This window comes from Desmodus rotundus, chromosome 7 (genome assembly GCF_022682495.2).
Source record: "Desmodus rotundus isolate HL8 chromosome 7, HLdesRot8A.1, whole genome shotgun sequence".
In the NCBI taxonomy this organism is placed as follows: domain Eukaryota; kingdom Metazoa; phylum Chordata; class Mammalia; order Chiroptera; family Phyllostomidae; genus Desmodus; species Desmodus rotundus.
In genome coordinates, this window is record NC_071393.1 from 53,555,697 (window position 1) to 53,570,220 (window position 14,524).

The 14,524-nt window shown below is 45.0% G+C and overlaps 1 protein-coding gene across 3 annotated transcripts in view; it reads right to left on the reverse strand.

Annotated features, from left to right (window-relative positions):
- Positions 1-232: 232 nt before the first annotated feature.
- NPAS3 (neuronal PAS domain protein 3) overlaps positions 233-14,524 on the reverse strand; it is an 850,571-nt gene continuing 836,279 nt past the window's right edge. For 2 of the 3 annotated variants that reach the window (XM_053928867.2, XM_053928866.2), the window contains exons 9-11: positions 8,218-8,365; positions 4,716-4,840; positions 233-2,176 (exon numbers count right to left, since the gene is read on the reverse strand). In XM_053928867.2, the coding sequence (XP_053784842.1) occupies positions 834-2,176; positions 4,716-4,840; positions 8,218-8,365 (1,616 nt within the window). In that variant the 3' untranslated portion in view covers positions 233-833. The remainder of the gene's footprint in view (positions 2,177-4,715; positions 4,841-8,217; positions 8,366-14,524) is intronic. The other variant, XM_053928868.2, reaches the window with a different exon arrangement.

Genomic DNA, 14,524 nt, shown 5'->3' on the forward strand with positions numbered 1-14,524 from the left:
AAATTTTAAGTCCTGCAGCAAACGTTAATGAGGGCTTTGTCTTAACTAACCAAGGAGACTGCAGCAATGGACTTCAGACCAGGACAGAACACTTTTTCATTTTTCCCCAAAACCCAGCCCAGGAGCTGCATTTTGAATGAAGACATTACAGATTAATAAATGATAGCACCATGGTTTTAGAAATTAAGTTAATGTTTCAGTAATTAACATTTAGTCCAACTTTTTTTTTTTAAAACATTCTAGTCACAGGCCAGAAATTAAGTTTAAGAACCCAAATTATTTTTATGTGCAAGTAAGAAAATCTTAAAATCTTAACCATAAAAAGAGAATTAAATTCTGCATAAAATTCTAAAATACTATCCCCCCTATTTTTAAAGGAATTAGGAACAAAAACAAAAGCCACCCCAATTCATTTGACTTAGTCAAACAGGGCATATTGTTTATGCTTGTCTCTTTCAATCTTGATCATATCAAGATCTTTGTGAAGAAAACCCAATGGTTGTCACTTGAAAAATCTCTTGACCACAAGACCGAGTATTCTATGGCAGAGGCATATACACATTAAAGACATCTTAACGAAGATGCAAAGGAAAGCAAAACAACCCAACACACATCTTAGAAGAAGACAAAATGGCAGGCAACTGGTCATCTGATCCTCTGAAGGCCAAAAATAAACATATCTTTACAGGAAAGAATAAGTCGAGTTAAAGAAAGAGGGAGTGGGGTGGGGACCGTGGTGCTGAGAGAAGACGCTGACCTGCTCAAATTCAAAGTGCTAGAATTAAAGGTCTAAACGAAAAACGCCGACGAAGCCTCCAAGAGGAACGCCCGCCTCAGTCGTCCTTGCGCTCCAGAGTCTGTGCCGCGTGGATGCCGTTGCTGTAGACAGGGAAGGGCAGCGTGGAGAAGAGTCCCTCGGCCGTGGTGAACACGTTGCCCGCGGGCATCTGCGTCAGGCTGGCCGCGCTCACAGCGCCGCCGAAGGGTCCCGACATGTTGAGCCTGTGCACGTGGTGGTAGAGCATCTCCATGGGCGTCTTGGGGTCAAGGCCGAAGCCGGGGCTGTTAACGTCCACGAAGTTAACAGCGTGCGCGTTGGGCAGCAGGTTGCCCTGCATGGCCAGGGTCACCTCGGCGGGCGCGTAGCGGATGGTGCCCGTGGTGTAGACCCTTTGCGCAGCCGTGCTGGTGGCCGCCAGAGTCCCGGTCACCCTGTGCACCAACGGGAGCACGACGTTGCCAGCCTGCAACCTCTGCAGCGCCTCCAGGTCCCCAGTGTACAGCAAGGAGTTGGATGCGCTGGGGCCACTCCCGCCGCCCCCGCTGCCGCCCCCGGGGTGCTTGTCCCGCGGGGACGCCGAGAGCGGGGGTGACAGAGGATCGGAGGCGACGGGAGCCAGAGCCGTGGTGGCTGAGGCGCTGAACTGAGTCTTGCGGGCGGCTGCACCGTCGGCGCCTGGTGGGGTGAGGACCGAGTCAGGGATGGCCACGTGCAGGCCCCCGCTGCCCCCACCGCTCTGCGGGGACGGGAAGTGCTCGGAGCTGGGGGGCTTGGTCATGCTGTAGGGGGACTCGTTCCTGGAGATCTCCCGGTTGGGCGGGTAGTTCCAGATGCTGCTGTCGTTGTCGAAGTTGATGGGTTCCGAGATCTCCGTCTTGATCTTGAGCACCGAGGCACTGTTGGGGGAGGACAGCAGCCGCGGGGGCTCCACCAGGCCGGCGTCCAGGCCACCGGGGCTCGACGCGCTGGACAGGCGCCTTCGGCTGGCGCTGCCACCCTTCTGCCGTTTCCGCCTCTTTTTGCGCTTCTGGTGCTTGCTGGGGGCCTGCGCGCCCGCCTCGCCCGCACTGTCCGAGTCCTTGGCGCTGTCTGACGTGAGCGACTCGCAGTTCTGCAGCCTCAAGTCCGACTCGCTCTCCACGTAGCGCTCCACCTTGATCTGCATGGGGCCTAGGGCCCCGAAGCCCTCCTCGCCTGCCTTGGGATTCTCAAAGTCCGAGTGCTCGAAGCTGTCGTCACTGTCGCGGCTGTCAGGATTGCTGGAGCTGTGGCCTTGGTCGTTGCAGTTCATGTCCTGGTCGCACGTGTTGCCCGACTTTTTCCGGTCTGGCTCTGGGTCTTCGCTGTTCTCAGACTGGTTCCCCTTCTCGTCAGACTTGGAGTTCTCATTGTCCTCTGTGTGCGGGTGGGGGTGGTGGGCGGGGGAGGGGAGAGGAAACAAAGGAGACACCACATTAATGGGGCAAGACCCACCTCTCACCTGCTGGGGGGTCCTGCGGGAGATGTCTGTCCCGGTCCTGAGCTTCTCTACCACCTTGGTTACTTAAAGAAAGCCTGGTCTTTTTCTCTTGAGGGCCTAGATTAGCTGGACCTTGACTCAAAGTGTGGTTTATGGGTCAACAGCACTGGCCCGACTGCACACTTGTTACAAATGCAGAGTCGCAGGCCTCCACCCAGACCTACCGAGTCAGATTCTGTACTTGACTAAGGTCCCAGGTACTCAGGCACATGAACGTTTGAGAGGTCCGGCAGCACTCCTCCGGGACCCAGAGTATTCCAACCCAGGCTGGAATACGGGTTAGTGATACACAAATGATGGTGTGCGAGGTGATTTTCTAAAGCGGGCATGCACTCTCCACTGGCGACTATTTGCTCATTGAAAACCACACTCTGTTGCTAAAGTTTTTTATTTTTATTTTCAGTTTTTAAAGATTTTATTCATTCATTTCTAGAGGGAGGGGGAGGGAGGGAGAAAGAGAGGGAGAGAAACATCAAAGTGTGGTTGCTTCTCGCGCCCCCTACTGGGGACCTGACCCGCAACCCAGGCATGTGCTCTGACTGGGAATCCAACCGGTGACCCTTTGTTTCACAGGCCGGCGCTCAATCCACTGAGCCACACCAGCCAGGGCTTAAAGTTATTTTTCTCTATAGCATTTACCACCATCTGATTCACTGTATGTTTTACTTAATTTTTATTAACTTCTACCTCTTCCAACTATTACAGAATACAGTCTCCATGGGGCAGGGAATTTTTTTTCTTTTTGGCTCACTAATAAATGAGGAGCAGAGGCCTTCTATTCAAGAACTTCCGATGAATGATGTTTAGGGGATAGGAAAACCCGATCCTCTGTGAGTGCTCCTCACCTCCTTTGCTTCCCTGAGGCTGTGTCTGGAGTGGAAGGGTATGTGTCTACAAACCTGGAGAGCAGGTGTCCAAGGAAGGGGAGTGGCAGCTGGGCCCCTAGCCATCCAATATATTTTATACTTTAAAGAGAATAGATTCTCTCTGTAATACAACCTCAGAAGATTTAGAGATGATGCTGGTTTTCTGGTTCTGCTGTGATGCGTTTGGGTGGCAGCCAGGACCAGAACCTTGGACAAATCATGTAACCACTCTATAATTAGACATGGGAACACATGGATTTGTTTTGCACAGATTCAGAAAATGAGTAACAGTCCAGCACTGAGTCATTTACCAATGGCATTAAATATCTGACTCTAGAGGCTCAATTCCAGCTTGATGAGGATGTGAATATTTGGGGTGCAAAGTCAGAGTCTGCCTTGAAACATCAGAGACAGTCCTGCTATCTGCTTCTGATAAAGAGGCCAGAGCTAGCTATGGGGTCAGGGCAGGGCCCCTTCTGTATGGCCAATGAGGGGCTGACACGAAGTACATTTGTGTACATATATTTATATACCACAGTATACCTAAATCTATGTGTATAAATATACATCACAACATACATATACACATATATTTATACACATAAATGCATGTATATATTTCCACCACATACATACATGTAAGTATTGTGTGTACACAATACACGAGTGTGAAGGTCTGTCCAGAAAAAGTACAGCCATAGTTAATATAATGTGAATGGTTTGTTCGACACTGATGTACCCTGGCAGCCAAGGAGAGTGGACTGGAATGTGCAACGGGGGATAATGACAACCTCACTGTACTAGTCAGTGGGGGCGGTAGATGCCGTGGAGTGAGCATGCGGTTGTGGCCGTCGCATTCAAAATAACTGAGCAAGTAAAGCAATGAGTCTGCATCAAGTTTTGTGTCAAGCTTGAACATTCCTCCACAGAAACTATTGGGATCAATCAGAAGGCCACAGCTATGGGTAACTGGTGATTGGCAGCTTCATCACGACAATGTGCCCACTCATGCATCTCGTCTCATGCAGAGTTTTTTGGCAAAACATCAAATCACCCAGGTGACTCAATCCCACTACAGCCTAGATTTGGTGCCCTGCAACTTCTGGCTTTTCCCAAAACTAAAATCACCTTTGAAAGGGAACAGATTTCAGATCATTAATGAGATTCAGGAAAATACGATGGGGCAGCTGATGGCAATTGGGAGAACTCTGTGAGGTCCCAAGGTGCCTACTTTGAAGGGGACTAAGGTGTCATTGTCCTATGTATAACTTTTCTTGTATTTTGTATCTTCAATAAATGTCTCTACTTTTCATAGTACATGGCCGGATACCTTTTGGATATACACACACACACACAGACGTGTACATAGGTATGTGGTGTGTGTGTGTGTTTAGAGAGAGAGAGAGACTCAGTAATAACTTGAAGTGTCATGTGTCTCCATATCAAATCTGACCAGTTCTGTGCTCTGACAGTGCCCCTTCCGCCATGACCCACCCCTCGTGTTTGGGAAGGCACGCCATAACTGCAGAACATGGAGAAGCAGTAATACCTGTAATACCTGAGGTGTCTTTAGAGTCTGATTCAGAGTCAGATGTCTCTGAGGATTCTGACGTTTTCTCCGGCAGGTGGGGGAGCTGGGCGATGTCCATAGGCGTGTCTTTGTACTCCGGATTACTGCGGGGAGGGAGGCATTCATCAGGCCTGTAGACACCCATTCTGTATGGTTTGCTTTTGACTGTCTTCCTCCTACTTCCTTGCCCCAGACTTGGGGTTTAGAGAGTTTAAAAAACTAAACATGAAATCATTTCTCAGCTCATCACAAGACTTTTACAGAAGCTTGGATTGTATGTGCGGGGGTGCAGGTGCACCCTGCTACAATGATTGAACACCCAAACAGGAAACCACTAAAAAGCTTTTAAATAATTAGGTGCTACTGGAGGCCAGGGAACTGTGCTGCTTAACATTCCTCTTAGTATAACACCTGGTGGTGTTGGGGGCAGGCAGAGAAAAGTACTCTGAACAATTCACTCCCATACCTCCTGGTATGCCCTGTCTTCTCCTGGGCTCCTAATCAGGCCATTGCCTCAGTGCCCTTGTCCTGGCTCCCTGATGGAGCTCCTCAGTTGTTCAGATGGCTCTAAAGCTGTGGGAGGTTGGGACAGAACCCTTGGTACCTAAGATCTGACAGATGCACAGGTGCACCTTGGGATGCATGCATTATGGCTACTGAACTGTCAACACACCCATTACAATCACATTTTCATCTGCTCATGTGGTGTACACCTGTAGCTTGTTAGCTGGAAACCTGATTGCAGTGGGTAGAGTCCCAGAGTGAGAGAGGCCCTAACAGAATTTGTCTAACCCCACTCACGCAAATGTGTTTAATTTTTGTTCTATTTTTAATTCAGGAATAAGCCTCTTCTGGAAAAGTTTGAGTTAGCTATCTTCTAGAAATGCCACTCCAGGGCTGGCCAGAGGTCTGAGCAGTATAGGCTGCTATAATGCGAAGCCACAAGGAAAGTCTCTTGCCTCAAAATGGAAAATGCCTCTCCTATCCTTCCATAATGGTTAGCCCAGCAGAGTCTTACAATAGGTGATTACTGACTCATTTGCTAATTTCTAGTGAAATTCCTAGATTAAAGAGTCAATGTTTTAGTAACTAAAGCTGCAAGTGTCCCTGGGAAGGTTAATTCACTAAGATGGATTATCAGGCATTTGCTCCTTAGTGGGAGTTAACTTCAGTAGCCGAGCTTCCTCTAGATAATCAGATGAGACTAATGGTGGGAAGGTAGAGTTAGCACTAATGTAGTCTCTGACTACTCTGAGCCTGTAAATCTATTGAGCCTTGTGAGGGAATGAGAAAAAGACTGGGGAGTAATAAGTTCAGAACCGAGCAGGACAAGCCTGGATGGGGCCCAGAAATGAGGGATTCTGAGCAGGAAGAGGCAGCATGATAGCACTACTGCTCAGGGAAGAACAAACAAGCATGTGGGAAGGAATAACAAACTTCAATAGTTGTTGTTTGCCATGACTAGGGCCTTTTCTTACTAGATCTCTAACCTATGAAAGTGATACCAATGAGTTACTACTTCAGAAAGTTTCTTCTGATGAAGCCCATCTATATTAGTCGCCTTTGGTGCAGACAGCATGGAGGTTATAAGTCACTTGTCATAGAACTTAACGGTCTGTTATTATCGAACTCAAGATGAGCCTTTGGGTTAGCTGAAATGGGTCTAGCATGTCTGAGATTGAGACTCTTGAGCCTGAAGACTTGTCTTTGGACCCAAAGTGATTTCTTTCTCTCCATATGTAATTAGATGGACTAGGATCACCAAACACTCATGAGCTTGTACCATGTGGTCCTAGGCTAATCTAACAGTGTTGATCCAAAGTTGCGCTGACTGACCTCTCCTTAACCGTTCTCATGCCCTTCATTTGGAGGCAGGGCAGGAAGTCATGTGGCTGACAATGCAGTAAGAGAGACCCAAATAGGAAGAAGCCTCCCTGTGTGGGAGTAACAACCACACAGACTGTTTTAGTACCCTAGGGCACTTTGGCGTGGGGGACAGACATCTTCTTATCTGCGGTGTCCCTGTTAACTATGCCTAATTCTTAATAATAATGGCATAACTCCATTTTTGCCTAGCAAAAGATCAATGCCGTAGTACCTCATCCTGTTTTCTCTTTGGCATGTGTTCAAAACCATGTGCATGACGTATTGCCACTGCTCCATAACCTCTATGTGAAGGATTTCTTGATGTCACAAACACATGACTGCATGAAAACCAGGCCTTGGAGAAATGCACACTAAATACACATACCTTTGGAGAGAATGAATGTAGAGTAGAAGAGGTCAAAAAAGGAAAATAAATGAAGACTCTTTTAAGTGGTGCACATTAAGGCCCTCCCCAGAGCAATAATCATTAGTGTCTGATTGATATGCTATTGGTAGCAAGCACATCCATGCCTTCAAGTCCTCACCCATGCGCAGGAGCGCACTCTGAGGGCCAGTGTGCTGATGAGCCACGGTTGTCAGCATCTTGGCTCCATTTGGCTGTCTTAAAGAAAAATGGCATTCAAGTTCTCCCTGTCTAGGTTATTAGCCAAAGGGCAACAACTTCCATTCATAAAACCTATTGGAAGTTTTCCTACTCAGACCATGTGTGGGCCCTGCTTGGTGGCTGCAGGCCAAGAGAAGTCAACGACTGGAATGACAGTGGTGGGAGGGAACCAGGCCGAACATTCAGAGAGCTCCATGGCAGGATTGGTGGAGAACCTCCCAGGAAGCCTGGCCCAAACACAGACCACCAGGCTTTGGTCTTGGTTCCTTTTTTCTAGTTTGAATCCAAAGGCAGAAAGTGAGAAAGGACAGAGAAACGGTCTTGCACACTAGAATTTAGGAAGCTGTTGAGCTTGGCCACATTTGTGGATGTAAATTTGAGGATGCATTAAAACAGCTGTAAAGCTTGCCTGAGATCACAGAGCAGGCAAAAGAAGATTGCTTCATTTTTATACTGATGTTATCTTGATTCCAGCAAAGCAAGCCACTTTGCTTACCACAACTTCAACGTCTAGGCAATCAAATCCTATGTAATATGCTGAGGGCTGCAAAGGGCCGTAATACCCTACAATGTACCCTACCACTTCTTTTTCATCCTCTTTTGCTTAATTTTCACAAGGATTGGAGCGTGTGAGGATGTGTACATGCGGTGGGGGGAAGGAGGTGCCCTTGAAGCCTTCAGCTTTAGGCAAAAGTCTGTGTTCTTTTTACAGCCTGAGCAGTTGGGGAGAAACCAAAGCCACTTCTGCAGAGCTGCCCAAATGTTGACAGACCAAGAATTATTGAAAATGTTGTGAATCTACCCTGAAAGTCCCTTCCAATATAACTTTGATCTTTCTCCACTTTTTTTTAATCTTGTGGAAAGAAAAGCAGAATTTCCACTTAATTCTACACCAGATACTGTCAAAAGATAATACCACATGTCAGTTATTAACCATTAGGCTGTGTATTTTACAACTGAAACAGAAGCAAAAAGAATTAGAAACTATACCTAAGAAGATAATTCACCCAGATGATGTTCTTCTCATTTGCATTCTTGGCATTAATAGCTATGGTGGCACTAGACTGTATCCAGATGTAGCCTCCGTTCTTCTGCATCCAGCGGTAATACTTCGTCACACACTGGCCCTTATTCAGCACTGGGGGTAAACACAAAACAAAATAGAAGGCACTGTGTATTAAGACAGGGACCAGATGATCATTGTCTGCAAAACTTCAAACTCAGAGAGGGGAGGTCCCACACCAAGCCAAGGTGCCCCTCTCTATGCTTAATGGAGACTGCCATTAGCAGGACAAATAAAATCAACAATTCAGTGGAGCAGCGTCTTCCTCGTGAGGGTTACCAGCATTTGCAGCAAGACTGTGTTCCGTTTTGGGAAGCCATGGTGTGAAAGGAAGAATAAAAGGACTACAAATCTTTTTGGCTCACAGAACACCTAATGCAGTGTGGATATTGTCAATGGGTTTGACATTAGATGGCAACGAAGGCGAATGTACGTGGATTTATTCATAGCTTCGAGGTAGACCTCTTTGAGATTCTGGCTATTTGAGTGGTTCCGAAGGTGCTCTAGCCCTCCGTCTTTGATCGTTCACCCCCGTGCAGCAGTATCAGCCCGCGTCCTTATGCATCTGTTCCTTTTGATCTTGTGTAGCAAATTTACAGTCCATGTATGAACTAAATTTACATCGGCCAGGCTGGGGAAATTCTGGTGGGACTTTATGGAATGTTGGAACAAAACAAATTTCCCAACCAAGTCACAGAGAAACGCTGGCCTGAGGGAGGCACAGAATTGATTTGACTGGAGCCAAACAGAGTGACAGCTCCACACAGACTCTGAAATATGGCCCAAAATGAAGGAACAAGTAAAAACAATCACTAATGTGAAACGGTGCCATTAAATACCCACTGAAAGAGAGGTTTAAAATGCAGATGTTAAAAATGATACTTTAACCAAAATCTTGCCAAGTCGAAATTGATTTGATTTGTATCTAGGTACTCCTGAGCTAGTAAAGGGGGAAAGTGCAGTAAATCATCCCTGAAATAAAGTGCTATGGATGAGAATGGTTTAAAATGATGCTGGAAACGTGCAGAACCTGATGCTATTGCTTGGATACGCGTGGCAGCAACTCCACACCCCCAGCAGCGCACCAGCTGGCTGGCCACTAGAGGGCAGTGTGCACTCGTCCACGTCTCCCACTTTTGGCATGTCCTTGTCTCCGTCTGCTAAAATGAAAAAGCTCTAACTGCTGTAATAAATTTGACTAAATTAGCTGCTAAATGGTTATCTCAAGTAATATGTATTTGCATTAATCATCTTGCTCTAAACCAGAACAAGCCAAAGTCCTAAAGACGTAGTAAATTCATATTGTCCATTTAATTACGGCTAATAAGTGCTTCATATACAATAGTTTCATGAAGTACATTTTGATTTTTTTGGGGGGGTGGGGGAGGTAGATGAGTAAAGGGAAGTCATTTTGGAAAAGAGCTGTGTTTCAGGCTGTTGAAGCTTTTTCCATTGTGTCTGAGCCACTCTCCCTGGCTCCAAAAATGGTCAAGAATCAAACCTTCACATACTATATACAGAAACATAGAAACTTCAATGCCTCTCTCCCATTCTTCTTTTTTTCTCACAACACACTAAAGGGATGGTTGTAAAATTGAACAATTATGTCATAACAGTTGTTTGAAAAAGCCTTGCTTTGATGAGTGCTTCAAGTAGTGGCAAGTTGTATTCCGCAACTATTCACCAGTTTAGGGTATTTTTAAGGCCCAGAGCTGTCATCTTTTCCTGGCGGCTGGGCTCCACAGGTAGCATCGTGCTCTCCCTTTGTAGGCGATTGTATGTTCTGCCATTCTGCACGCATGGCCTCCCAGGCTACAAGGCTGCATGGTGAAGCTGAAAGCAGTAAAATTCGAACTCTGTCATAAGGCTCTTCTGTCAAACCATCGTTGCATGCAACAAGATGTGCTTTTATTCAAATACTCTCATCCTGGTTAACTGTTAATAGAGGAATGATGGGTTATGAAATTCTGCCCAAGATTTTCACAGAGAAAAAAATCTGATAGCGCCAGTCAGGGACTGGTGTATGATTCTATCAGCTGTGTATCTGGAACAAGGAATAATTTCAAGTAGTTCTTAGTTATTTAACAAAGGCAAAGAGGCTATGAAGCCCCTTTTTTTGATCATGTGAAGAAAACACTGAGATAGTAGGACACTGAAATGGCTGGGGATTCTGGATTTTTGACCCAAAGAAGGCAAATTAAAAATATACGTGTGTGTGTATATCTCCCCAAAATATGGTGCATAGAAAGGGTCAATGTGAGAAAGGAATTAAAGTCAAATTAGAATGTGCAGAATCAACATAAAGATCACTTTCTTTTCCTAATACTTTCTCTTACTTAAAAACAGTCAAACAAACAAAATCGCAGTTCAGAAACACATGGCCAGCAAACGTTCTGCCTCCGTGGTGGGATCCACGTATAAGCTATGAAAGGGGCTGAAAGCCTTATTTGTTAAAAGACTGAAATTATGGTGTCATCTTTTTGAGTTAAGGCAGTATGACTCTTGTTCTGTGTAGGTGCATCTGTGTTTCCCGAGAAGATAAATACAGATTTATTAGGGCTCATGAATAAACTAATACAGCCTCTTTATCTCCCAGGCCAAGGGCCATTTGGCAAAGGGAACAGACCTAATGAAAGAGAGGCCAGGTCAATTTTGACGTGAGGAAGTGGTTGTGAAAAGACTGACCAGTAAGGGAACCCCATGGGGTTCCTTGGGGAGACAGGAGCTACTTGGGTGCTTAACTTACCATGGTGAACGCCACAAAGCAGATCCAAGAGCCGTCACTAGTTGGCTGAAGAAAAGTTTGACCTAATCCATTAATTTGCCCTGGGCCAGCCTGGCAAACAGAATTCTTAAAAGGCAAACATTCTAGCATGGTCTTAGATCATGACTATTTCCTGAGGATTAGTGTTTTCTGAGTGAGACCCCACGTGTCAGTGGGAATCCACATAACTCGGGATAAGGCACTGAGTTAGCTCCCACTGTGGCAGGAAAGGATGACCCAACTATTGCCCCAGTTGCTTTTGTTTTTCAGGAGGTCCCCTGAAAGACGCCATCATGGATTTTATTTCTTTTTAAATGAACAAGGAATAATTTTTTTCTTGGGGCTTCAAAATATAAATTTATGACTTGGAGATGAAGCTTCTTTCTTTCTTTTCTTTTCTTTTTTTTTTTAAATCATACTGGCAAATCAGTTGGATCCTTCCAGCTGTGCCAGAGGCAGGATCTGATGCTTTTCCTGAGCTCATGTGGTCCTAATCAGCTCAAGAAGAAAAGCCACCTTGGTGCCAGTTTGAAAGAGATTTTTAGTTTGTAATAAATTAGACAACTTGAAGAACACAAAAACTTTTTTGATTCTCTTTAATCCAGTGGCTGTTGTTTTATTTTTGAGTTTTAGAGAAAAATGGGAGGATCTTTATGTCTGTCTATTTCATAAAATCTCTTTTTTTGTGTGGAGAAAAACAGAAATAAGCATTATTCAAGTCACTTGTGAAAGATAGGCTGTCCCTTAAAAGACAGTTTGTCCCTTGAAAAGAGAGAGATCCTCCCTCATCAACCCAATGAGCCCAGGAGTGATTTCATGACAATGTGCTCAAACTATAAAAAGAGGAAGAAAAGAGAGAGAGGAAATATATATGTGGGTCATACTTGTAATCCTGCATCATGCTGTGTTCAGGCACTTAAGCTGGCACCTTCTTTTTGATTTATACCAAAGGTTACTTTTTGCTTTCCAAAATTTTTGGTGGCGCAGCCCATGTGTCCCTCACTGGATCCACCAATCACATCATAACATTCATAGAATTATGTCTTTAGAGTTGTGCTGTAGGAATTAGTTTCTGTTTGAGGATCCCAAAACATGTAAAAGGCCTTTTCTTAGGTTTTATAGGGTAAACAGGAATACATGGGGAGATGAGTACCTCTTTCCCAGGTTCACTGACAATCTTAAATGGTCTCGTGTGTAACTGTGTACGCCTCTGCTACCACATAGGAATGTGTTCCTTTTTACTCTGAGGTCTAGGGTGTAACCAATTGCTTTTGGCTGCCATTGCTCTGAGGGAAACCAGGAAACGGTCATCAGTGCCACTGTACCTTCCAAGCTAAAGGTGCCTTTCAGTTACCAACTGTGCTTTTCAGGGGACAGAGGTGACTCCACTGAGAAAAGAATACAGTAGAGGCCCAGAGCCTTAGCTCCTCCTGGTTGAAAGGTTCCAGCCCCACTCATTTGACAATTTTTAGCTATTAGCAACACAATACCATCTACCCCTAACTGTGAAGGGGGTGGCGAGTACAGTTCAGTTGCAAGAAAAAAGTAGAGAGCTAACATAGACCACGTGACCAAACACGTGACCGAACATGTGACCTTCCCCGCCCCACCCCCAGCCGCCTCCTCCAAAGACGGTGCTCAGCTTTATTGAATGTCTTTTTCAAATGTCACCAGGTCTCTTGGTTTGAGCTTACTGGTAGGGATGCAAGGAATGTACTGCTTGTTGAGAATAACTACCGCCCCCCACCCCCAGTCTGATGACCTCGTTGCTGAACCACACATCCCTGCCTGTGCACAGCTCCCCACAGAGGCATTTCAGTTTTCTTTGGGAAAACTTCGTCCACAGAGATAGACTGATGACTGAAAGGACATAAAGGAAGCCTGTGTCTGTGGCAGGGACATGATTCTGTTAGTAAATCAAAACAAATCAGCCCAAGTTTGCCTTCAGAAATATGGAGAATAAAAGAGAACATGGTCTCTTCCTGTTGGGCTGTTCTACCAAATCAAAGCCAAAGACTCTAAATAGTGAGTTACTTGTGTCTCGGAAAGAAGGAAGCAGTCTCATTCAGTTTGAAGAGGAGATGAAGAACACATATCAAAAGCGGCCTTTTAGCAAAGTGTCTCACAAAAGGACGTTTTAGTGGTTTGCATATGCATTAAAAAGCTGCAATACTTGGTGTATTCAGGTAAGTATAGAATAAATAGGAAATGGTGAGATCATCAGAGGGAGATTGCACACTTCACATTCACACAGTGGAACAAAGAGCTTCATTATCGTCGTGGAGATAGGAGGGCGCATCTGCGGCACCATTCACCCCTCCTTGAGGTACCTTCATCCATGGCTCAGAGAATGGGGAACAGATGCCTGTGCTAGAAACTCATTTTTGAATTCACTAACGTGGAGTGTGTGTGTGTGTGTGTGTGTGTGTGTGTGTGTGTGTGTGTGTGTGAGATGAGAGGAGAGAGAGAGAGAGAGAGAGAGAGAGAGAGAAAGAGAGAGAGAGGTAGAGAGGGAGAGCGAGAGAGAGGGAGAGAGAATCACACTTTCTGCTTAACACCACAGTACCACAGTTGGGTGCTTAGCTGTAGCCACTGGTTCTCTTTCTACATTCACAAAACTAGCAGATGAAACATGAAAAAGAATACTGACTCTTTAATCTCTGCTTTTCCACCTAAGGCCCAAGGCAGGCTGACAGGCAACTTCATTCTGGAAACAGGATTTTTTTTTTTTTTTAAATTCTGGATTACTTTTTCCTCTGCTTTTGAAAACTGTGGGCTTATAGGGGAATGAACCTGACACAGACTTAAAACAAGAACAAGTTTCTTTATCTGAAAAGTTATAGTCCTTGATGCTTTCAGGAAGGTCATTTTCAAAGCCCACAGGAGAAACAGCATTAGAGCCAGAAACTGTGCATTAAGTGCTTTATTTACTTGCAATGGAGACAGTTTTTCATTTAGAATTGCTCATAGGATCAACCAACGCTTTGATGCTGTGCAGACTTTCCTATAGATTTTGCAATTAGTGAGCTAGATGTCTTAAATAGCAGGCATCCATGAATTGGTTTTTAGTTTTTTTAAAAAATCTATGTGCTGAGCAATATTTGGTGAAGTTTAATGATATTTGATGCTTAATCTGAGTTACGAGCTTAAGGACAGAAAACCTGTGGATGTTCTGTGAACAACTATGCATCATCTATGGATTTCCCCCTAATACACTAATGACAGGCCCTGCTTGAATTGCTATCTGTGTGATTTATAACCTCAGAAGAGGTTTTTTCCTGTACCGCAGCCAATTGATAGATTTTTATTAACTGTTAATATTGAATCATGCAAAAACTTTTCATTGATTTGGAACATGTCAATTTGTGAAGTTTAAAAAATAAATTCCCCTTTTCTCCATGATAATGGACTGAATTGAAAACCAAAGCTTTTAAACACTGATGGTATCATGTTCTGGGACAGGAAGGATC